Source organism: Argiope bruennichi, chromosome X2 (genome assembly GCF_947563725.1).
Source record: "Argiope bruennichi chromosome X2, qqArgBrue1.1, whole genome shotgun sequence".
Lineage (NCBI taxonomy): Eukaryota > Metazoa > Arthropoda > Arachnida > Araneae > Araneidae > Argiope > Argiope bruennichi.
Window position 1 is genome coordinate 57,552,008 of NC_079163.1, and position 27,264 is coordinate 57,579,271.

Below are 27,264 nucleotides of genomic sequence, written 5' to 3' on the forward strand. Positions count from 1 at the left end.
ATCATTCAATAATAATTTTCATTTTTTCGCTATTCTCTATCAACCAGCTTTAGAGAAGTATGGGAGTTCTGAATTTGTAACTCATGATATATTTACAATGTTATAATAAATTGAATAATAAATAATTCATCAAGATAACATGTGCAAATAAGAACTAGAAAACGGGTGGTTACTTTTGGAGTGGAGTGTAAAATCAGTTTTGCAAATCTTTATGAGATTAATCTTCTTGAATAATAGAAACAATTATACAATACAGTTTGGTAAAACCTACCGTGTCACAAGTCAGACACTGTACAGAACTCAGAAGTTTTCCATCAAAGATATCAGATATTATGCTTCGAAACTGAACACTTTTTTGTTTAGAAGCATTATAAATGGAATTCATTAATGCATGCGGATTCATATGCTTTAATTGAGGTCTTTGATTAGTAACACAAGATTCTTTGTTCCATGAAGAGGTGCCTGATTGACCAACCTGAGGAGTTGCATGTTTTTCTTCATGATAGTACTCGCATCTGATCGTCTCACAACCGTCTGGAATATCTTTAGACATGCAAACATCTTTAGCAAGTAAAGAAATATCACAATTTGCAGAAGATTGCTTTTCTTTAGCTGCTGCTAACACATCACCTTTACTTTGTACATTTATATCAGATACATGAGCTGAAATCATAGAGCAATGGATAGAAGGTTGAATACAACTTGTATTATATTTATTAGATTTAAAAGAGAGATGAGCTGTAGCTGTTGATAAAGCATCAACTGCATGTATAGATTCAATGTTACAATCCTGAGAATCAACCCCTTCATCAACACATGACGCCTTTTCACTACTTAAACCAGAATCACAAGTTTCATAATCAGCATCAGATTGACTAGAATCTTCAGAAGCTGGAATTCCAGAATCAGCACGAGCACTGTCGAGTTCTTCATGGCTATCAGGAGAAACGGTAGAAACAGCAGACATTTCAACAATTGGTTCTTTCAGTTCTTCATGTAACTGATCCATAAAACATCTTAGAAATTCTTGAGCATCCTACAATTATGATCAAAAGTTAATTTGACAATGAAATTTCATAAATGTATTTACAGAAAAAAAATTCAAATTCAATTAAAGAGAAACTTAAAAAAATATTAATATTTTCCAGTTTTAATAGAAATGTTTCAGAAATTCGATACTTACATTTCTGAATAATTAATATGCATAAACAAGAAATCAGTATATTTATTGAAAAGACACCCCCCCCCCAATTTAGATATACATATATAAAATGCTGGAAATTCTAAAAATACTAGCACTTCAAGGCAATAGTTTTTAAAAAAATTACAAACAAATAAAAAGAACAACAAAAAAAATTAAATAAATAAATAAAATAAAATAAAACAAATAGTTGCATGTTTCTTAGGAAAAAATATATATACCTTCAGTTAAAAAGTAAAATAAAATCATATCAATGTGATACAACTGCAATAAATAATTTAAAAGTTCTCATATACTCACAGAAATTTAAAGAAAAAATGTTAATGAATGTTAAGAAAAACTTATTTATTGTCTGATAATTGAATTCATGAATGGAAGACAACACAATAAACATTTGCAAATTCGTACTTTGGAAAGCCCCCCCCCCCTCCACACACACTACCGTACCCTATGTAATGTACTTCCTTTCAACAAGCGCAAGATTATCTAGATATTTCTAATAAACTATGCAACCAGTAAATTCAGGTTTATATATTATTGCTATTGTCTGACTGACTAGGGAAATTCACAGCCCGGCAAATTTTGTATTAGAAAATTTAAATTTTTTTTGAAAAAGTTTATTATTTTCTAAATTAAAATTTTAAACTTACATTAAATTTGTTTTTATACATGAGATACTTAAATCAATTCTCATGAAGGTAAATCAGATTAAAATGTTTTAATATTATAAGTCATGATATGTCATAATATTTTAAATTAAAAACTGCAATTCAATTAAAAGCTGATAAAAATTAAATTAAAATAATAATAAAAAAAATACTTGGTTTTGAAAACTGTGATGAGAAAAGGAGCCCCAAACACGCATTGCTTATGGACCCTTGTATGTTTGTCAAATCTGGCCTACAAGTCTACAATTGTCTAATCCGGCACTGGATTTGACAACTGTACATAGATAGATTATTCATAATAGAAACAAAATATATTACAATACTTACTTGCTGGGTATATCCACGGAAAACAGGGCACACAATTTTAATTCCATATGCAATTCCAGAGGGAACAACGTAACTTGGCCTAAAAATATTCACATAAAAATATCAAACAATCAAATATTTAAAAATTAAATGAGTAGAGAAAACTGTTGGAAATTTTTTATTATTATTTCTTTTTGTATAAGAATACTTAATTTAGATTTAGATACTTCAAGATGAATCAATTCCTCACAAAGGAATAAAACCTATATATGCTTAAAAAATTAAATTTAAAAAGGAGTAGCATTTAAGAGATTCCAAAAGTGCTCTTCAAAATATCAAACTTTTAAAAAAGTTTAATAAAATTCAACAATATTTCGCAAATCCTCAAAATATTTGTTACTAATTAACAGAGATTTTCCTGCAGAAAAATATCAATGATATTTTTCTAAAAATTTCTTTCACAATTCTTGAACTGGCAGTAAAAATTAAAAAAGTTTCACCATCTACAAATGCATTAGTCATAATTTTCCCTTCTAGATCTTCGATTAACCATACACCAACCATTTAAAAATTCCAATTATAATGCCTTAACAATGCAAATGTTTGCCACTTAAAGACATTTATAATAGAATTTCCCTTCTTATTCTCAATTTTTACTTAAATTCCTTTTATGTGCATATTTGCCCTTTATCATTTTAAATTTTTTGGTTACAAGCTTGTCAACAATGACTACTACTAATTAAAAATGTAAACATGTATTGTTTTGCTCTAATGTTACAGTAAAATTTATAACACTAACATTCACACTGCGTTTCATGTATATTCATACACACGTTTTTATGAGTGCACTTCAAGGGTGACTTGAGAAATAAATTCCATTATTTACTAAAAAGCTTCATTATTACAATATATATATATATATATATATATATAAAATTCTAATCTGAATAATATTTTCCATAATTGAAAGAGCTTTCATTTAACTCCACAATTTTCTATTAGAAATAACGTTATTTCTTCGTTTGAAAACATCATGCAAGCCTGGATGAACTGGTTCAAAAAATTTATTTTTTGGTAATCTTTTAATGTGTTATGAATTGAAAAGTTGTACAATAGAGATATGAAATCAATATTTTTTTTAATGTGTGTAGAATATCCCCCCTCCAATAAAAAAAAGCAAAACCAATTTTAGAATAATTGAAATTTGTCGAAGATAAAGCAACATATATTTTTTATATTAATAATTCAGCAATAACTTGCTAAACAAAATTATAAAGCTAATATATATCATGGGAAGCAATTTGATATCCAGATTTTTAACAGGTAGAGAGACAATTATATGTAGTCCTGCCTTGAAGAAACTTGAGAACTATTTTGGGACAGCCTCCAAAATTTTAAACCATCGTCAGATGACAAGGAAAACACTTCAGTTAACATCCCCATACCAAACTTTTACACCAAATCACCAGAAGGTCATAATCCAGAATAATAATCTTATAAAAGTTGTCCGAGAATAATAAAAATAAACAAACTTTCTTTTCATTTTTCATATAAAACCCCACATAGGTTGGCTCACTGTTTCCACTCTTAACAGTTAGTTTTTTCTCTCTTTATGATGATGTTATTACAGATCCCATCACAACAAGCATTAAAACATAGCAGTCTTTTTTGACGCATCTGTACAGGGTTAATTTCCCGATTAATTTCTATCTCTTTCTGTATTCATCCTGGTTATTCTGTTTACCTCTTTGAAAACGAATATTCCTGGATGAGAGTAGAGAAAGTAAAGAGAACAAGAATTCCATTCTCCTTCTTCATGTCCTAATTTTAGGCTACAGGACATCACCCACCAAAATTGCTAGTTAGCTACCTAATGAGACCCCCCCCCTTTTCAAGCTTCCACAGACACTTTACATTTTTATACCATTTAATTCAGTATTTATGTTTATTATATGAATATTTTGAATCCCACGTTTATTATTCTCGTAACCAATTGTTTTATATAAATCATAATCATATTGATATTTTGAGATCAGTTTACTAATTTACTCCTAAGCTGATAACTTTGGCGAGTCCAATTTCCTACATTACAGAACACTGTATGTAAGCATACCCTAGAGACAATTCTTACCAAGTAAGACGATGAGCCGAGTTTCGACAAAAAATGTATCCTTTACATTATATGCTTTATTAATCTTATTATTGTGGATTATTTAAGTTAGCATAATATTTTTACAACTTTTAATTATCTCTTAAAACCGCAACCTCCATGTTGTAATTATTCTAAAATTGCTGTAAAGGTAATGGAAACTTAGGTATGACTTTTAATATACATTTAAATTAAGACCTCTTACTCAGGCATCATTGTAAGGTAGGATTGTGTGTCAAAGAGCTCCAACACACTTCTATGTTTTGGAGTGAAGGAAATTGTAGATATCGCTTAACTAAATTATAACTTAATTTCCGATTTGTTACCTTAAATTAACTCATGTCACTTTATTCTAAATGTCCTCTTATTTTTTGATTACAAACAAAACCTTTTTTATTTAATTATTTCTAACATGCACTCTAAAATAATTGCTTAAACTTTAGTTCTCATGCTCCAAACAACGGGATAAAAATTCCTAACACCAACAGCATATCTTCCATAGATACCAGTTCCTGAATCGTCGTGTGTCAAAGAAATCCTTATAAGGATCTCTTAGTAAAAGAACAGGAAAGGCTTGCTAAGACTTTCCTATTGTGTCTCGATGTAGACATATGTGTTTCATTGCTCCGCCCTAAGTACAAATCATGTCCTCATATGGATAAATAAATTAAAGTTAATTCCAAATTTGTATTCTTTTCCGCCACGCATCTGCAAAATCATATAATCAACCAAATGATATAAAATGTTATCTCAAGTTTTGATTATTGTTTATAAACAAAAGGTGGGAAGATGTTAAAGAAGAAAGTTTATTTTTACTATATTGCTCGTTTCATTATTTTCAATTTTTAGAGTATGAAGTATACAAAGGCAAAATATTCTAATTGTCTAAAATTTCGAAGTCAAGATTTTAATGAATTTCCACGTTTCAGACCTCCCTGAATCTCAAAAATATATATTAGAAATTTTGTCTTCAGGTCTGTCTGTGAATACAATTAACTTTAAAAACTATTAGGGCTAATGAATACAATTTGGAATATGATCTACTCCAAATTTGTAGATTTCTATCAAATTTCAAACAAAATCCATTTAGAGGAAGTTTAACTGTCCGGGTCTGACAATAACTACAAAATGAAGAGAGCTAGATGGATAAATTTTGGTATACAGATTTAACATTTAAAACGTGCATACGTATAAGTTGTGGGCAAATAAAAAGGAGACAACAGTTATATGTAGAGAAATTTTAATTATAGTTATAATTCATGTAGAACAGTACGACTATAAATATTGACACTGAAACTTAGCTCAGTAAATAGGAAGGTAGCGAATGGTTTCAGTCTAGAAATTCCTGGCTTGCTGACGAATTCAGATGCTTCGGCACCCACTATGCATTAACATTGCCATAGCCATGCTTTTTGTGGATATGTAATGCACAGTTCCTTTGCGTATCAACAGTACAACAGTAATTTCAAGTGTGATCATTCAACGATTCTGCCATGTGTGGTCCTCAAAGTTGAAATTGTTGCACTATTGATCACAATGTGTACCTTCCCAGGACGTGGCAAGTCCTTGTTTACGCATCCCGCCTCATAACGCCGACACCACAAGAATATGGTATACTGTTCTCCGATCACCTTCTTCATCCTGCTATAAATTCGTGAAATATGCTCCCCTTCTGAGCGAAGAAACTGAATAACTGCACAGTGCACTGATTTGAAAGACTCCATTACACAATAAACTGAGTAAACAACTGTTGAGAAATGAGAATATTGATGCGAAGCCGTTAACTATGCAAGTGCAAATGAGAATACCCCCATGCCATCAATCGGCTAACACATTAACTTGCTAGGATTTGACACAACGTCACTACAGCTAATCTCTGATCTGGCACATTTTATATCACATTATGAAATCCGTTGACAGTCTATCGGTATTCACTTTCACGCGCATGAAAATGTTATAATAGAAAGATGCAATTACTCAAATATATGAAATTTGGTATGCGATCTTCTGTCTACAATTGTAGTCCAGAGTCAAACTTTGGCTTTAAGTGGTAGGGAAAAAAGCGCCCAAATTACTAATTCGGTTATCTCATATTTGTGTATTAATCGAAATCCAAGGATTAGTCGCCCTCCCCCCCCAAAAAAAATCGTGAAAGATTACATTCACATTTAACAGTAGTTACATTTTCTTAACTACTGTTTACCAATGGAATATGATTACGAATACACAAGTGCATTTATTAGACGATATGAAGAAAATATTAATATTGATACCAATCTGAACTTTTTTAAAAAAACCCAGAGCTTTAATAATGACTTTTAACCATCATTTTGTGTATTCTTCCGAAATTCTTAGGTGCTTTCTTTTATTCCTCTTCATAATGTACTGAATATAAGTTCAGAAGTCTTATGTTTCTTTGTTTTGTTTACGTTAATTCGATGCCAAAACAAAGAGAAGACTGACTACAAAAAAAAAAAAAAAAAAAAAAGCGCCCATTTATTTTTGAGCACAGAGTTTAGTAAATTCCGTTTGAATTATGTAAGAAACATAAGATAATTGGAAAGTAAAATTAAATTATGAAGAAAAAATTTTCTAATTTTACTTTTTAAAAATTAGAAAAAGGGTCAGAAAGCGGTAAAAAGTCATTAAAAATCGTTTTGAAGATAAATATCCATAAGAGCTTTAAAATATAGAAAATATCAAAAGATAAAGATTGCTTCCGAATTCAATCCATTTCATCTTAAACATTTGAAAGTAAAACATTTCAAAACGTCAGCACTTTGATTTTAAAACTTGAATAATTGGTGGCATATATTAAATGGAAATAGTTTGGGAAAATGCATTGATTTCTTTGACAAACGTAAAAAGAAAGGTGAAAAGTAAATATCCTATAAATAGGACAATGGAAATTCAAAGGTTAATTATTAATTATATTTATACAGTACAAAATTAATTAAGAATAACTAACTAAAGAGTACAAGTTATTTGCAGATACAGAGATGAAAAATGCAAAATAAGCATAACAATTTCGTTACTCGAATATTAGAACTGATTTTTTAAAACATCTTACCTTTTCCTGTGCCACATTTCTTTCATAAGTCTCATATAGCTTTTAGCCAAACCAGGTTTTTTGTCAGAACGAACAAAAGAACCACATTCAAGGAAGAAATTGGTCAGTTGAGGACTACAATTAGATTTTAAAAAAATATTGTTTAAAATTCTATTATTTATAAAAAGGTGTAAGAACATTAAACCCGTACATAATGCACAATTAATTCTAGTTGTGAAAAATCTTAATGATTTTTTTATGTAAATAAAGGCTGTTAATTTTGAAAAAATTAGAATTCAAGCAAAAACTTCTGAAATCTAAAATTTTTGCCTACTTTTGAAGCTATATTTAAATTTCATACAAAAGAATAAAAGAAATAAGAATAAAAGTGTTGGCTTCTAATATCATGCTTCAAACAAATGGTGTTTTTGAGGACCAATATAAGATGCATATGGCAGGTGAGGCAATACTTCTCATCTAAAGGCTTGCAACATTGCCTTGATAGCAAAGTTGACTGACCTAAAACCCTTTGGCATATTCTGGATGTTTTTGTATTAAGGCTTGGTTTAAATACATAGTGATTTATTACAGTAATTTTTAAACATGAATCTTCTACTAATAATGCTCCCAGTATTGCCATCTCAAGCATCTGGTATGCCATATGAAAGTCAGTGTTTCATTAAGCATTTAAATCAATATCTGCAACCTCTTTGATGAAGCATGCTTACCGTAAACTTCCAAATCAGATATCGAATTCCAGTCAATTTTCTTAAAATAATAAATAAAATTCTGTCAATACAGGGACAAAAAAAAAAAAAAAAAAAAAAAAAAAAATCACATTTGAGAATTGAAACTATAAAAAGGCAAGACATCGCAAGTGAATACAACTGGCAAGAAATTTTCAACAAGGAGACAATCGAAAATCATTTTTGAAAACCTAACATCTAAACATTGCTAATATCAAAGCACTTTGATTACAGAAACTGTTTACTATAACGAGGCAAACTATCTTATTTGAATTACTTTTATATCTTTGATAGTAAAGAAGTTATGACAAAATGAGAACCTCATCCCTCCAAACATTTCCATCCCATATAGCCAGTATTACAGTTTTGTTCTTCCAGATGGCGCAATTGAGCATCGTCTTGTATTGGATGTAAGAAATTAAAGGAAAGGTAAGAAGGCAAATGAATGTATGGTTGGAAGTCGCCGGAATAACCTAATAATTTACGCCCAAAGCAAATTTACTAAATATAATGTATATAATTTCAATTAACTATATATATATATATATATATATATATATATATATAATCATGGATAAGCTATCAATGATTGTTGAAAAAAGAAGCAGTGCTAGAAAGAGTGTCACGAAGTTAGTCACCAAAGTTCAAACTTTAGATGAAGAAACTGAGTTTCTTCAACTACTTGAAAAGAAAGAAGAAATTTTGAAAAAATATGATTTAGAGGTTTAAGATTTCATAACTGGTATAGATAAATTTAAAAGTGAATTAAATAGCCCAGAAAAATATGATAAAATATTAATTGCTAAAATAAAATTGAAAAATAAAATTAAGCAGTTCACAGAAAAAAAAAAAAAAAAAAAACTTTTCAAGAATCCCATTTCAGCCTTAACAAATCTAATGTACCTGAAAATTCTGTTTTGTCTTTAAATTTGCCAAAATTCGAAATGGGCAAGCGATTCTCTTTCTTAAATAAAAATTCAATATCTCAAATTATTGCTTTCAGGCTTCGAAAATCCTGCTGACTTTACTATGAGAGGTGAATCTACGAGGAAATTCTCCGTCCAATAGAGAGAATTCTAATGAATTCTCTCTATTGGACGGAGGCACCATGGTTGTCTAAGATGGTACAACTGTGGCCTGTTCAATGTTTGCCAAATCCCTCGGATGAAATTCGTGGTGAAAAGACAATTTCACCAGAACTATAGCAAACTGCAACAGTCAACACAGTGGTAGCTGTTGATAATGGTAATTACAGTATTTCCGACTATATTGATATCAATAAACATAGCAATCTTGGTAAACTTTTGGGTGTGACCGCTTCATCGAGAAGGTTTGTTCACAATGATTCTGATTCATTAAAATCAAGCGGCCCTCTTTGTACTTCAGAATTTCAAGAATTCTTGCGTTTTTGGATCAAGCCTACAAAACGCAAGGGCATTAGACTTGAAATTAATCAGCTACTCTCTAAGGTTATTATATTTAAAGGATCTTGTGTATATATAATCTGAATCTTGAGATTGATAACCAGCAGTTATAGCAATTAAAAGGTCAGTTACAGTTCTATAATGAGGCTGTGAAGGCCAAGCATCCTTGGATTCTTCCAAACAATGATAAATTTGTGAAATTGCTAATATCGGAAGTTCATGTCAAAATGTGCCATTTAGATATTGACGGTATCCCAACACACTTACGAGAACAATTTTGAATTGTCAAGAGTAGACAGTTCATAAAAAAAGTACTCAATGATTGTATTATAAGTGAACAAACATTACACAGTGAAAGCTGGGAACCAGGTAGTAGCTCCACTACCTCCTGATAAAATTCAAGAACATTTTCCTTTTGATATGGCAAGTGTGAATTTTGCAGGACATTTTTTTGTGCATGATTCTAATACTACATGTTATTTAATAATATTAACTTGTACTGTCACTAAGGCAATTCATTCGGAATTAGTTCTTAATACAACTACTGATTAATTTTTATTAGATTTTAGAAGATTCCTTTCTCGCAGAGGTTTATACTCTATATTACATTCTGATTATGCAAAAACTTTTTTAAAGAAAAATAGCGATTTAAGAAAATGGTGGAATTGTAGCAATAATCCTGAAGTTAAAAATATTTGCTTTTAAAGGTATTCTTTGGAAATTTATTGCTGAAAAGAGGCCTTGGTGGGGAAGTTTCTGGGAAAGACAGACATGTACAATTAGAAATTGTTTAAAGAAAATTATTGGTAAATCATCTCTTTATCTTAAGTAATTCCAAACTGTATTTTTAAAAATTGAAGATTCTAGATTCTTCATGATTAATTCTAGGCCTTTCACGTATCTGTACAACGAACCCCAGGAATCCTCTACACTCAATCCTTCTTATTTTCCAGTAGGGAAAAGATGAATGTCTTTACATGTTAGTCAATCTAAATTTGAGAATTTAAATGTTAGTAAGAATTGTTGGTAAAAAGATTTAAATGCCAGCAAATTCTTTTAAATCGTTTATGGAACAGGTGGAGGAAGGAATATTTACTTAATTTACGATCAGTTTATATCTCTCCACAACTAGGTAAGATTTCATCATTTAAGGCGAATTAATTAATGATGAAAGATATCCCATGAACATGTGGATGATGGGCAGAGTTTTAGAACTGTATCCGGGATGAGATGGAAACGTTCGTTCTTTTTTCATTAAAACTTCTTAAGGTAACATAAAACGATCAGTGTAACTTACTTATAATCTTGAAATAAATCCATAATTATACAAATTTACGTGAAATGCAGTATGCTAATTTTTTCTTTGGGATTGGTATTGTAATTTGTTTGATATGCAAAATTGCTACATAAGATTTTATAATGATTTAATTGATGTTTGATAGTATTCTTTGTATTTTCTACTGTATAAATTTTAATTGCAGTTTAAGATAAGTGAACTCATGCGAGTTCAGGTAGGGAGTGTTGCAGATTTCCGTTCCTCCAGACAGCGCTGCTAAGTGTCGTCTCGTATTGGATGTAAGCCTTGCTTGACTTGTGTGGTAGGCAACGGAACGTAAGATAGGAAGGCACCAGAGTAGCCTAATAATTTACTCTCAAAGCAAATTTACTGTACATAATGTGTTAAGAATTATTCTTCTTCCGAAAGAGGGCGCTGCGTCGCCTCCAAAATAATCTAGATTATTATACTCTGTTTCACCCTAACTTGGCAGTATTGTAAAAGGTAGAAAATGTGACGCTCCGCGTTGGGAAAGAGTTCTCCATCAATTCCGACTTTATAATAGTTAAAATGCGCGGAAATTTATCAAATAATATCATAAATTACAGAAATCCTTTTTTTATCAGTATGTATTTAAAATTATTCTCAAGTTAGAAGTGCTTATCTGTTAAGTATTTTGTAAATAAAGCGAACGAATATAACTAAAAGATTAACATAATGAATTCCACTTTGGCTAGAACCGGTCTTCAAGGTCACATATTTGGCGCGCTTTTCTTTCACGTCTCCGCCAACTCAGCTTCATTCAGTTCGCAACCGTTATCATCATTCGTACTTTTTTATTCTCGCTTTTTTACCAGCTGATATTTTTGATACTATTAATCGCATTAGTAGTTATTAGTTTTGATTGTTGAATATTTATTCGATTCTTCATTTTTATTCACTTCTAAAATGTCTGAAAAAGAGAAAGTGTTATAACCGACTACACTGTGCACACCTTCAAGACGAGTGAAACCAACAAAAAGTGCAGCATGCAGAAACATATTAAATGTTTATTCTCGATTCCGAGAAGAAAACCCTCAAGATTCTATCAACCAAATCGTCGATAAAGTTTCGCATCTTACTAGTTTTTCGCAAAGAGCAGTTTTCCATTTGAAAAAAGCATCCAATCCTTTAAGTGCAGTCCTTTAAATGCATCCAGTCCTTTATGTAACCATGGAAAGAAACGACCAGGCTCAGTAGGTAAACATTCGGGTCTTGTAAAATATGATGATTTTACATTATCCTATATTTGACGAAAAATCCATGCATTTTTTCGTAGAAATGAGATCCCAAAATTAGATAAAGTTTTAAAAGATGTGAACGATGATAGAGATATCTTTTCGAAAAACATTAGCCGAACTACGCTTTACAGAATATTGAAAGATTTAAGGTTTTCTTTTGAGAAACGATGAAACGAAATGAAATAACATTAATGAATTATTAAAATGTATTGAAAAAATAATGAAAATAAGGAAACAATTAATTCTCCGAAAAAGTGATAATATAATAAAGTAAATAAATATTTACTATTTGGCGAAAAATTTGCGAGATAAAGTTTCGCCAGCGATTTGCATTTCTAGTAACTTTGTACTTTAAAGTAACCCAGTTCCCCTGATAACGACTGTGATTCGGCTTGCCTAGAATATACACTACTGCCAAGTTAGGGTGAAACAGAGTATAGAAATGTATCATTCGTGTGTGTGTGTCAGTGATGACTAAAATAAAAGCCGTTAACGGAAATGGTGTTTTCTGTTCTTCCCTCGGTAGTTGTTGGGGGGGGGAGTTTTGGTTTCTTATAACTTAATTGTAAATACATTTTTTGGTGTTAGAAGTGGGATGTGTTGAGTGTGGTGTTTTTTCTGTTGTTTGCATTTGAATTTTGAGCTTGTCGTGGTATAATTTGTTGTTTTGGTTTGTGAATTTTAATTGTGTTTTTTAGAGGTTACTGGTCAAATTTATATGGTGATATTTTGAGCGTCGGTTTGTCGGGTAGATTTTAGAGGTTTTATTGATAATATTTTTGTGTAATAAGTGCAGAAAATGTCGTTTGGTAATTTGAGGAAGGACGAATTGAGGTTAGTTGCGGAGGAGATTGGTTTGGTTGTTGTGGAGGACCTAAAATTGATTTGAAAAAATTAATCGAAAAAAGCGAGGTATTTAAGAAAGAATCAGATTTTGTACAGGGCGTAATTGATAATATAATCGAGGATAAAAAAATTAAAGAAGGAAAAGGAAAATGAGATAAAAGAAAATGAGGCAAGGAGGTTGGAAATGGAACTAGTAAAATTGGCGCAATTAGAAAGACAGTTGGAGTTGCAAAATGGGTTGAATGGTTCAGTCCAAGGTGATTTAGATGCATCAAATCAAAATGTTGAGAATTTGACTAAAAGTATCAAAACGTTGACCATTCCTGTACCTACTAGAGTCCTTTAATTTGTTCTTCCAGTCGTTGGAAAAAGCGTTTAAAACCAAAAACGTGCCAGAAAGCGGAGATCTTATTAAATATGTTAGGAGAAAGGATTTCAAATTTATTGGTTTATGTAACTGAGGAAAACATTGCGAATTACGATAAACTTAAAGCTATTGTTTAGAAGGAATTTCAGCCCACCCCCCAGGAATGTTTGGATCAGTTTCGCAACTCGAAAAAATTTCCAACAGAGAATTATGTGCAATACTCATCTCGATTGAGTTCTAATTTTGAATATTACTGTAGCTTGAGAGCAGTTGAGGATTTTAAATCGTTATGTCAATTGATAGTTTCTGATAAACTATATAGTGAACTTGATTGCGAGTTAAGAACTCATGTGGCGGTAAAGAAGGGTGAGTCCTGGTTTAGACCTCAGGTTTTGGACAGGGAATGTGATATTTATTTGGCTTCAAAGGATAAACAAAAAGTACAGTCTACGTCAACAAGACCATATTCAGATGTTGGAGGTGGGAGAAGTCAAGTGTCTTTGGCTAACAAACACCGTAATTATAACAATAAAACTGTATCTAATGTATATCTATCTAGTGTGAGGAATGTGAAGTGTAGATTTTGCAACACTGGGATCCATCTGTTATCTAATTGTATCAGGTTTAAAAGACTTTCAGTGAACGATAAAGTAAGCTTTGTAAAAGGTAATAATTTGTGCTTCAAGTGCTTTTCTTCGAAATGTTGGGCGAGAACTTGCAAATCGAGAAATTGTTTCTGTGGTGGTCCGCATTACACGCTTATTCATTATAAAAGAGATGGCAATGAGGGTAAAAGCATGCAGCCTGATACTGCAACAAGTACGCAGTGCAATTCATCTATAACTAGTACAGATGTACCTACAGTTCTTTTGTTTACATGCAGTGTTTATGCTAGTAATTTGGAATTAAATTTGAGTAAAATGATAAGAATTTTGTGAGATAATGGTAGCGAAAGAAGTTGGTATACGATATCATTGGCTAATTGCTTAAAATTGAAATCGATTCGGAAAGAAAGGTTGTCTGTTTTTTCTTTTGGTTCTGTCGAGCCTGTGGAGAGAACATATGACGTCGGAGTAATAACTCTCACCAGCCGAAATGACCCTGATCAGCTAATTTTTGTAGAAGTATTAATAGCCGGTACAATAACTACAGCTCCTGTGGCTATTCCCAACGCAGATGTCCTAAAAGGTATGCAGTTGCGAGGCTTAAATCTTGTCGACACGTGTGATAACAAGGCGAAAATTGAGATTTTGGTTGGAGGGGATGTATTTCGGCAGATAATAAATGTATCTCACTTTCAGAAATAAAATAACACGGTGACCTGTGTTCCTACTATTTTTGGGTTCGCATTACAGGGTACAAAGAGGAAGTAGTGGTCCTTGTTCAGCAAATTTTTTAGCGCCTGCGTCAGATGTTCAGGTACGATGGGACTTGGAAACGTTGGGCATCAGAGATGAGACTGAAATGAGTATAACCGATAGGGAATTGTTAGACCAAATTAATAGGGACCTAGAATTTAAAAATGGAAGATATGAGGCCAAGTTGTTGTGGAGGACTGATCCCAGCGAATTGGAGAACAACTTTAATCTGGCCAAGAGGCAATTCGACGAATTGAAAAAGGGGTTCAATAAAAATGAATGGATAGCTAGTGCTTATGGCGAAACAATTCAGGAAACTAATGGAATAATTAAAGAATGTGGTAGGGATAGGAATGAATATTTCATGCCTCATAGAGCAGTGGTCAGAGCGGATAAGGAAACAACTAAAGTTCGCATGGTTTTCAATTGTGGCTCCAAATCTGGACAAAACTTGTCACTTAACGATTGTTTAGAGGCTGGTCCGAATTTGAATCCTAGCATTCTTGAGGTAATAATGAAATTTAGAAGATTGAAGGTTGCACTTCATGGGGACATAGAAAAGGTATTTTTAATGATAGGTATGGCTCCTGAAGATCATAAATTTTTGAAATTTCTTTGGAATGAGGTAGCGATTATGAAGACTATAGGATTATGCAGATGACTAGATTACCCTTCGGATGCAAAACTTCTCCGTTTATTTTGAGTGCAGTTATTAAACATCACATTGCAAAATTCGAAGCCGAAAGACCTGATTCAGTGTTAATGCTAAATTCTGGTTTATATATAAATGATTTGTATTTTGGTGCGGATAGTATGATGGAAACGTTTACGTTATCATCAGATGCTGTGACAATTTTGAGAAGTGGTGGGTTTAAGTTGAGAAAATTAAGGTCCAACAATAGTGACTTGAGAGCTTTGTGGGTCAAAAACGGATTTTGTGAGAGTGAAGGAGAAGGCGTTGAGTTGAAAGTGCTGGGGCTAATTTGGAATCCCAACAAAGATGTTTTGTCGTTGGAAGCGAAAGGGTTGGTGGATAGTTTAAGAGGTTTGGACAATACTAAGCGTTGTGCTTTACAGACTGCAGCGAGAATTTTCGATGCTGTGGAATTGATTGCACCCATTGTAGTAAGAATTATGTGTTTATTACAAGAGATCTGGGAAAGAGGTATGAACTGGAATGATGATTTACTAGAGGATTTGCGACTTAAGTGGATTACATGGTGTAACGAAATTAGGGCGTTGAAGGAAATAGTTATTCCTAGGAATTGTTTATAGGATTGTGGGAAAGGATTGGCAGAAATTCATATATTTTGCGAAGCATCGCTCAGGGCCTACGGCGCAACATCCTATACAAGATATGTTGATAACACTGGAAAATGTAGAGTGTCCTTTTTGATGTCAAAAAATAGAGTAGCTCCACTTAAAACATTAACATTACCTAGGTTGGAATTAATAGCTGCTGTGATAGGGGTTAGACTTGCGAAATTTCTAGAAGGTATTTATTATAAAATTGTTGGGAAATTCATGTTTTGGACAGATTCTCAGATAGTGTTGTATTGGATTAGAGGAAATGCCAAGAGGTGGAAGCAGTTAGAGGCGAATCGTGTTGCAGAGGTGCAGGAAAAATCGAATCCGAATGATTGGTTTTATTGTCCATCGGCAGAAAACCCAGCAGATTTGCTCACTAGAGGAGTTTTTGTTGAAAATTTGATATCCAGTCAAAAATGGTGGTACGGGCCCAACTGGTTATTGCAGAATTGTAATTATTGGCCGGAAAAATCAGTCAAGCAATCGCAGGATGTGGGTAATTCAGAAATATTGAGGGAGCAAAAGGCAGATTCGGTTGTTTGTTTTGTAGTTAAGGTGGATGTTATCGAGGAGCTTTGGAATAAAATTTCAGTTTGGAGTAGATTTCAAAGTGTGGTTGCTTGGCGTTTGAAATTCGTGGGAAATTGTAGAGAAAATATGGTTTCGATACCGTATTTGGAATGTTTGGATTTGAAAGAGTCGCATGATAGGATTATACATTTGGTTCAGAAGGTTGCATTTTCGACTGAAACTTCCGTACTAGAGAAAGGAAATGTGTTGAGTGCAGGTAAATTGATTCAGCTTAATCCATTTTTGGATAGTAAAGGACTTCTCAGGGTTGGGAGAAGAATTGGAAACTCCAGTTTGCCAGCGAGTGTAAAGCATCCTTTGATATTACCAAAACAGCATCCAGTAACAACTATGATTATAAGACTGTATCATTTAAACTATCTTCATGCAGGAGTTCAATCAGTTCATTCTGCAATTAGACAGGTCTATTGGATTTTGGGAGCCAGATCATCCATAAGAAAAATCGTGAGAAACTGTGTCATCTGTGCGCGGTTTCGTGCAGAATTCTCGAGGCAAATAATGGCCGACTTGCCTGCGTCCCGTGTCATACCAGGTAGAGCGTTTCTGAAAGCCGGTAGATTTTTGTGGACCATTTTTGATCACTCCTCGTCGTGGAAGAGGTGCGAGACCCGTGAAGATGTATGTCTGCATCTTCGTTTGTTTCATCACGAAAGCGGTTCACCTGGAGCTCGTCAGTGACCTGAGTACTGATGCGTTTCTTGCATCTTTCAAGCGCTTCGTTGGACGCAGAGGGAAACCCGCCGAGATATTCACTGATTGTGGGACCAATTTCATCGGGGCTAAACATGTGCTGAAACTATGGAATTCGCAGGCGATTGGTCGGTATTTGGCCAACGAAGATGTTGTCTGGAGAACAAATGTTCTATTGGCCCCACATTTCAGCGGACTCGGGGAGGCATGTGTGAAATCGATGAAGTATCATTTGAAACGAGTAATAGGATGTCAAATCCTGACTAATGAAGAGTTTTCAACCGTTCTAGTGGAGACCGAGAAAGTACTAAACTCCAGATCATTGGTTGCTGCGTCGGATGATCCCGATGATTCTTCAGTGTTTACGCCTGGCCATTTCCTTATAGAGTCAGAATTACAGAAAATCCCGGAACCTGATCTGACGGATCAAAAGATCTCGATTCGCGATAGACTAAAATTGATGTCAAATTTCACAGTCTTTTTGGAGATTCTGGTCCAAAGATTATTTAACCCAATTGCAAGTGAGAAACAAGTGGAAAACTTGTGCAAATTTAAAGGTCAATGATTTGGTGTTGATAAGAGACGACAATCTACCTCCAATAAAGTGGAAAATGGCAAGAGTCTTAGAGACCTTTGAGGGAACTGATAACTACGTTAGAGCAGTTAATCTAAAAACTGCAAATGAAGGGTTAAAAAGACCAATCCATAAACTCGTCAAACTTCTTATTGACATTACTTGATTCATTTTTCTGTATTTTTTTGTATTTTAATATATTTTAATGTATGTTCAATCCATTTTAGTAATCTGTTTAATTATAATTGTTTGACCTTTTGATGATATTCGTCATCGGGGGCCAGTGTTAAGAATTATTCTTTTTCCGAAAGAGGGCGCTGCGTCGGCACCCAAATAATCCCGATTTTTAGAAATGTATCATTCGAGTGTGTGTGTGTGTGTGTGTGTGTGTGTGTGTGTGTGTGTGTCAGTGATGACTAAAATAAAAGCCGTTAACGGAAATGCTGTTTTCTGTTCTTACCTCGGTAGTTGTTGGGGTGAGTTGTGGTTTTGGTTTCTTATAACTTAATTGCAAATACATAATGCATATAATTTCAAGCAACTTTTAAAAATAAATGATTTAAAAAACAATTATAAATTCATGATCCACTGGACCACATGTGCAACAGCCTGGATGGCTGATCTATAAATTTGGTTGAAATTTATGTAATCTCTGCAATGTACCAAGTGCCGCCTAACGTCAAATCTAATCCAAATTATTCTAGTCATTGCAGTCACAAGTTAACATGGGTGAAGCATTACATACACAAAATAAAAACTTTTAAATGAGGGGTGGTTCTGAGTTCTAAAGACTATTAAGAGAAATTTTGTAGAAATTTTCCCAATATCATGAGAAGCATTGCAATAAATAGTATTCCTATATGGGGAAACTACCTAAATGCCTAGTTAAAACTTTTAACAAATATTACTTTGGCACAAAACTATCCATATGAAATAAATTGTATTATATACCATTCAATCAAATATCAAATAAAAAAAATATTTACAATACTGTTATAAACAATATTTTTATTGTTAAGCAGTAGTACTACTGCTATTAGCAAATAGAAACTACTTTCACATGGCCCAGTCAATTTTTTTCCCAGTAAAAAAAGGACAACAGTGTCAAGTAAATCTTTCGATTTATTTCATTTTAAGAGGGATGTAAGAGTATTATTATATATGTCAACCCTGAAAAATCAAATTGAGGTCGCTGAATATCACCGAGTCTATTACTTATGCTTCAAGAGTTAAACCATTATCCAAATAGCAAGAAATGATGAAAAAAGCAAATACAATATTATATATCAAAGTCAATGTACTATACCAGTTTGACAAGGCTTGTATAGCAGAGTTCATGTAGCATGTATTTCCCAAATTTTGTAGACCAGTTAAACCTATGAAAATCAAAAGAGTTTAATTAATAAAGTTACTTTAAAATACATATCAGCATAATAATATTATTTTTTAAAGAATTGGTTGTGAATGTTAGTAAAGACAAACTAAAAATTAATTTCAACAACAGAAGCAAAGTTATTTAAACTAACAGCATAAAACATATACCCAAGAAAAAAATTTCTGTAAAAAAATTTACACCTCTAGGTTTACTTAAGTGGCATTCATTTTAATTTTATAAATTTCTCTTACAAAGGAATTATAATCGATTCCAATCAAGCTTCAATATACAATACGAGCTATGAGTCAAAAATAAAAGCACATCTATGCCAGATTCTTAAGAGGAGTTGTGAGAAGATGTGAAAATGAAATTAATTGTTTGTAAATACATACATACAATCATGAGGTGAAAATAAACTAGCTTCATTCTGCCTTCTTTCATGTGTAGGAAAAAACATTTTGAATGAAGTAACACTTAAAGATTTTGTGTCTAAAATCTTCATAAAGGGTTTTCTAGCATACAAGACTATAAAAAATTACATATGTTTAAACTTTCATTAAAATATTCTACAGCAACATGATGTTATAAGTAGATTTTGTGTGATCTAGAATTACTTCAAAACAGCCTCAAACCAAAAAAAGTGCGAGACATTTAAGGTTGCAGGGTACAGGACTATATTTATTCCGTGAAAGACATAGCCAGAGCAAGGATAATAACTAAGAATACATAACAAAAATGAAATAACTAAATTAATTAATAAACAAGCCTACACTGGAGTCAAGAGATAGAAATTAAAAAGGCAGAAAACATACATAGCAAGAATAAAACAATACCCAACAGGCTGTATAACAACATCAAACAACACATTAATATTTTAAATTTAATCAATTTACTAAATTAGAGAATCAAAACAAAGGATAGCATGAGCACCAAAAACAAACAGCCACCATACTTCAAACGATAAAATTACACAAATATCCAAATAAAGAAACAATGTCTTAAAGTCAGGGGCAAAAGACATAAAAGTAGCATTTACAAAGAAAATTAACGGAAGAAGCAGGCAAAGCCTCTTGAAAAAGCTGAGCTGCGCGCTTTAAAATTGTTAGAGTATTTGGTTGGGTATAATCGAAATTATTCATTTTGAGCTATTTCAACGAGATGAAACGATATTAAAACTTAAATAAAACAATTAATAACAACCCCAAAATGAAATACATGCACTAAGGAATTCAGCTACATACGCTAAATTATACCTAAAAAATTAACTTGTATATTTTGATTCATTAAAGATAATTTTTCAAAAATACTGCATTACATTACCTTTTGGTTTTAAGTTTTCTTCACCGTCACAGTCATCTTCAGAATCAGAATCTTGTTTTTTGAGAATGAGAGGATGAGTTGGTAACATGCCCGGAAGGGGAGGGTCATTATTTTCCAAGAAAACTTCACACTCACAAAGCAAACAATAAACTCGCAATGATGTTAAATTTAAAAACAAAGAATGTTCTCGGGATTTCTAAAATCGAAAGGCAAAAAAATTAGCATTAAAAAATTATTTGCTGCTTTAAACATATAAGGCAATCGAGTATTAAAATAGTATACATCACCTGGAAATGTTTGACACAATGATTGTTGCCAGATTCATTACAGCCAACATACAAGCAATCTCTATGCAAACACACCCACAGGTGTGGACCTTCCCTCTGACATGTATCGCAATGTGACTAAAAAGAAAACGACTATATTTATAAAAAACTGTAAATACATTGATCTCAAACTTAAATATTTTATTACAATGAAGAAGTTTTATTTTATCACTTCAAGATGCACTTAAAAAAAGTCACGTTTGTTAATAATGTCCAAATTGCTAACAATTTTAAAGCAGACTCCAGAAAGTAGCAGACCCTTAATAGAACTTTGATTGTTAATTCTGGAAATCCATTTTTTTTCTCTCAAAAAGGTATTATTTTAAAAACAATCAACTGAAATAAGAAAGACTTAATATAAATATAATTATGAAACACTTGTTAATCACTTCTAAGGGCTATTACATAAATTATATTACAAGAAAAATCTAATTCGAAGAACAAAATAAGACCTATTCTGCCAATTTAGGTATCCGCTTTCAAGGGTTGGCCAGTCAATTGAACCAAATATCAAGAAACAAAAATTTATTCAATAAACTAATGGAACGTATTAATGCTTGTTTGAGATAACATTCCATTTGATGGGACAGTGGCTGATGCACATTGTTTAGCATCTAAAACATAGATTCTAATCAAATTTTGAACGAAATCTGTCGAATGGTTGATCGTTTGTCGGTCTGTACTTTTGTATGCATGCAAACATAATTCATAAACGGAATGACTTAAATCAATGAAATTTGGTATATTATCTTGTGAAAACTGCAGCCCAATGTCAAATTTTGGTGTCAATCGGCCGAGAAAATTCGTCCAAAATATATATTATCATTATACACTCAGTAAAAATACTACATTCACACCAAAGATCTATATTTCGTAACTATCGTTCATACCAATACCATGCGGTATGCACGACCTTATCCAAAGCCCACAATTGCTGGGAAAGGGGATAAAAAAATTATTGGAGAGAATGCGAGAAAGTTTCGGGGAGAACAATGCCGCTTGTCTAAAAAAAATATTTAGCTTATTTGTAGCAAAATTAAATACCAAATCAACTAAATGAAAACGATTTTGTTCTTCTAGTCTTTTCAGTGACATAAGAGAAAAAGAGGTTTAAAAAGTACTGATTTTTTTTAACAAAAAAATAATAAATATGCAGAAAATATTGTTTAAACCTATATCAATGTTTGAAAATTGTACGAAACTAAATCGAAATAAAAACTAATAGATACAACTTCTTAGACTCGATTCATTGTGAATAAAATGTTAATAAATGGCTCCATCAATACTAAAGGGGTTTTATGAGAGAGAAGAGAAGAATACACATCGAGGAAATATCTTTTGAGTTAGATGTTGGTAAATGTTCTCGCCAGTATGATGTGGAGGGAAGCGCCGACTCACTTGATTACGATTGAAAATCGCACTGTAAATGCCTATTGATGTTCTCTATAAGTGTAAGAAATATTTTGTCATGCAACAAGTCGTCTTCATATTTAGAGAGGGTGGGTAGTGAGAAACTCCTGCAAAAATTAAGTACTTTTTAAGTATAGGGTTGTTATAATTAGAGACCCAATTTAGATCTCTCTAGAACCGATTCTGCCCATCGGATTTTGATGAAACTTGGTATATACGTTATATGGATGGACCATGGGGTAAAGATTTCTGTAATGGGAGAAAATAGTTCAAATTTTGATCTGCAGATGGCACTTTTTAAAAATTCCTAACAAAAATTAGTGAAACCTATAAAGAGACTTGTAGGCAGAGCCCGAAAATCATTCTGCGTACCTTTGTCATTGTTAATCATGCCCTTACCGAAGAAAGATTGAGCTTTACTGGTAAAACTGTTTTATCAAAACGACAGCAATAGCTTAGCTGCAGTGCGTGAATATCGTCGTTTAAAGGATTTGCGTAAAGGAACCATATCGAAGAATGGTTTGAAGATGTTTATGAAATTTGAAGAGACCGGAAACTTGGGTGTGCTGCTAGGTAATAGAGGGCGGAAACCTATTGCGAATGAAACTGTCGAACAAGTGATTACTGCTGTGGCTGAAAGAGCCTCCAGTTCCAGCTATTCTTCAGCAACTGCTCGATCGGTGTCACGTGAGTTGGCGATTCCGTGGTCGATAGTACGAAAAGTTATGCGATTCATTTTAAAATAGTATTCGTATAAGATCCACGTGGTACAAATGCTGCAACCTCAAACACACTATGAATTTGCTTGCCAATTTTTGTCGAGAAGGGAAGTTGATGACGCGTAGCCTTGGCAAATACTATAGTCAAATGAGACGTGAATAAACTGCATATGGAGTGCTTCATCTCCTAATATCCTGCACCAACAAACCACTGCATTCTGATTACGTGTCCGCATGGTGTAGATTTTTATCCTCAGGCCGTTTTTCTTTCAAACTCTTCCGACCTCAAGGTCTCAAAACGTGCTCTGTCACGAGTGCATGGTATAGGGAACTTCTTCAAACTATTCATTCCTGCTTTACAGGAATGGCAATGCTTACAGACCAATGCCTTCATGCAAGATAGAGAAACACCTCACATTGGATACCAAGCCAAAGAACTGCTTCGTGCTAACTTTGGCGAGAATCGTGTAGTATCCAGAGCGTTTCCGGATGCCTGGCCTCCTCGTTCACCCGATTCAAATCCCTGCAATTTCTGGTTCTGTGGATTCCTTAAAGACCGTGTTTATGGAGGAGGAATTAGGAGTTTACCTGAGTTGCAAGCCAGCATTACACGCCATATTGATGAAATTCCTCGAGTTTCTTCGCGCTATCATTGAACACGCTATAATGCGCTTTCAACATGTAATTGATGTCAATGGACCACACGTTGAGTACATTTTGTAACTGAATAAATTTTAATGATTCTGATAGATGTCCTTCTTCAGGCACCACAATTCCCCCTGGTGGTCAAAATTTGTACTATTTTTGATTCCAGAAATCTTTTCCTCATGGTCCATATAACGTATATACCAAGTTTCAGCAAAATCAGAAAGGCACAATGGGTTTCAGAGGAGTCTGAATAGAGTTACTTTAATTATAACCACCCTGTAACTTGAGCAAATTGCATGTAAATTGATTGCATCCTATGCTTAGAAGATACGTAAACTGCGCATTTTCTAAGCATAGAATGTTTTCTGTTTTATAATACATAGTTTTTAATAATGAATGACATTTCATAACAATGAATGTTTTTAGAAAAATAATTTTAAATGTTTATTATTTAGATTTTAATATTTCTGTATTTGCACAACGTCCGCTACTGTAAAACAAACAAATGGTGTCTTTTTGGTTTTGACAGAAACAAAAATGACCCAACAATCAATACCAAATTAAGTCAACTTTTATAAGATTAACTACAAAAGATCTGTGAACTTTTTTCAATATTTTTCAAAATCATCAAATTATCAGTTTATTTAGATGGATGGGTATTTCATTTCTGAGAACGCCGATAGTGATAGAAAAGCATATCATGGCCAAAAATACTGTATTTGATTTTTATACATGCAGCAACAAATAATATTCGACTTGGTTGGGATGTAAAGAGTAAATTTCCTCCTGCACTAACTCACTATTATTTAATAATTCTATTTGCAGTCTTATAAAGCTAAGAGCTAAAGCATTCCAAAATTGTTATCATAAGTTTGTACAATGAATGTTAAGAATGTACAATGAACGATAAAACAATGAATGTTCTAAATGATATTTAAGTAATTTTTTTAATAAAAAAAGCAAAAAAAAAAAAAAAAAAAAAAAAAAAAGCAGCGTTCAGAAATGGACAAACTTAAAAATAATAATAATAATAATCTTGTCGCTTTTTATTTCTAAAGTTTAGTCAAGGCCTGTTCTGAACACTTTAACGTTTAGAAAATTTAATAAAATCCTGATTTTTAGCCTATAAGCAAAACTTTTTCCTTAAAAAAAATTACAGAAAATCGTAACAGTATATTTTACGAAAAAATGAAAATGCTTTAGAAAGTCCTAATTTTCATAAATAATGGAAACAGACACATGAAAATTAAAAAAATAAAATAAAAATAACAGCTCTGCATTAGAAGCAAAGCGGAAATAAAACATAATAGTTGATGCATTTTTTAAAAGTATTTTTTTCTTAATCCAGTTCAAGACAATACATAACGTTGCTTCAAAATTTAACAGAACTCATCAAATGAAGAATGTTAATCAATGAACTGCTTTAAAATTTTTTGTTTAAATAAAAGCAATGAACGCTTTTTTGCTTTTCTTTTATCACGACATTAACAGCGGTAAAATAACATAACTCAATGATTTTATTTTGAATTTCATTATAATAAAAATCTCCATTACAAACAATGTCCAAAATTAATTTTTCAAAAATTACTAACACGAAAGACAAAAGTGAATTCTTCAAACAGAATATTTGTCACTAAAAAGCTTAAAAACTTTAAAGCGGTGTTAAAATAATTTTTGCGCAATAAAGTGCTTTGATGTCATGCTGAGATCACATTAAAATTCTGTTTTTATTTTTAAACTAAATTTCGAATTAAAATTTTGAAAAATACATTCTTAGTGGGTCTTTAATACCCAAATTTCATACTTTTAATTTCAAAGGTTTAAGCTGCGCGTTGATCAGGGCCAATCTTTATATGTAAAGAGAGATTGCTTTGGGAAAAAATTTCTATAAGAATTATAAAAAGAAAAAATCGTTATATGATAGAACCTAAACCCTGAAAAATAGGTTTAAAACCCTTTTTTTTTTTTTTTTTTTTTTTTTTTTATTTCTTTAAAACCTTTTAAGCACCAGATCCAGAAGGGCTTTTGTCCCCACCATAGTAAAAACAAAAATCTGCCGAGATTGGTCCAGTAGACAATTTTCAAATGAATGGACACATTTAAAAATCGCCGCGAAAGAAATCACGATCATTGAAAATTTCTGGTTTCAAGTTAATATCGTATCGTAGTAGATTTTACGCGATCGACTAATGTAATTACATACCGCAAATAATTATAGTTCAATATAGTACAGTAAAATCTCTCTAATAGTTCTTTCAAAGGATTTCTCCCAAATGGCAAATTAATGAGAATGATGATCGAATGTGTAATGTACTACAAAGAGGCTTTATTGTAAGTGATTTTAGAGCAGCTTCGCCCATTTTCGATACATCTTTGGTGCAAGAAATTCATCCTGTTGTATTCTTATTTTCTCTTGATTCCCTTGAAAAGGATAAATATCTATTTTTCAGATATAATTTAAATAAATTCTTCAACATCTAAAATACTAATTATTGAAGTTCAAACGTTTTTCGAATAGCAACAAGTATGATACTGTAAGCATTTTCTTACTGCCTCTTACGGATAATTATTTCAGTATTTCAATAAACCGCAATGCATTGTTCAAGAAAGAGGGTGAGGATCATTAAGGTGATTGCATATGTTGGAAAATGGCATTTTTCGACTATGTAGGCCGAAAAAAAAAAATCTTCTAATTTATCGAAAGTCGCTATAAAATGCAGTTTTTAACTTATTTTTTACCATTCTTCTTAATTTTTAAATCAGAAATAATAATTTTATGATGTTGCTTGAGCACAGTCATAAATTTTTGAACCAATTTTCTTATCTTTTGGATATTAATTGGCAACATCTTCACTTTCTCAAACATTTGTTCACATTGAAGATTTCATTTTGATTGCATGTGAATTTGCTCCCAAAATATGAAAAAAAAAAGGGGGGGGGGTACTGAGAGGAAAGATCTAGTTAACAGATTTCACTGAAAAATTACAAAATTGCTATTAAATTCCAATTTTGCATCAATCCTGATAAAAGTATGTAATCTGGAGTCATTATAGCCTTTTGTCATTATTGTTCAAGCATTAACATTTTCTGCATGGGTAATGTCCAGCAATAGACACTAGTTAAAGTGTCTATTGCTAGACAACAGGCGAAGGTACAGCGGAAAACATTTCTTGGAAAAGCCATTGGACTTATCTTAAAATATAATAAATATTATTAAAGCAACTTGCATGAAGTTTGATGATCAAAGGTTGCTAAAAAATCCCCTACATGGAATGACGCAAGATCCCAAAAGTTTAATGAGCGTGCCGTTTTATAGCAATGTTAGGCTATATGAGATGGACCTCGTAATTTTGAACTGTGGTTAGATGACAAGGAAGATATCTGAACTGGCACCCAACTTCCCAAACTATTGAACTGCATCATATCAGCGGGAGGGAATTTGACCCCGACGGATTAGACGTGCACCAGACCTTATTAAACGGCAGTTCTTCGGTGAAATTGGGTCTAGAATCTCGAACCCACTAGTGCTAAAACCGAGACCTTACCAAGAAGACACCGCAACGTGCAACATATCGCTGAAATCTTTACTGATTTTTGCTCTGAAATATAATTCCGAAACATTTAATTGGACTA

At 32.5% G+C, this 27,264-nt stretch overlaps 1 protein-coding gene across 1 annotated transcript in view; it reads right to left on the minus strand.

Annotated features, from left to right (window-relative positions):
* The window catches only part of LOC129959990 (ubiquitin carboxyl-terminal hydrolase 33-like), a 93,180-nt gene that overhangs the window by 51,799 nt on the left and 14,117 nt on the right, over positions 1 to 27,264 (minus strand). The window contains exons 3-8 of the mRNA XM_056072954.1: positions 20,816 to 20,932; positions 20,529 to 20,724; positions 19,140 to 19,209; positions 7,395 to 7,508; positions 2,197 to 2,275; positions 272 to 1,036 (exon numbers count right to left, since the gene is read on the minus strand). Of these exons, the coding sequence (XP_055928929.1) occupies positions 272 to 1,036; positions 2,197 to 2,275; positions 7,395 to 7,508; positions 19,140 to 19,209; positions 20,529 to 20,724; positions 20,816 to 20,932 (1,341 nt within the window). The remainder of the gene's footprint in view (positions 1 to 271; positions 1,037 to 2,196; positions 2,276 to 7,394; positions 7,509 to 19,139; positions 19,210 to 20,528; positions 20,725 to 20,815; positions 20,933 to 27,264) is intronic.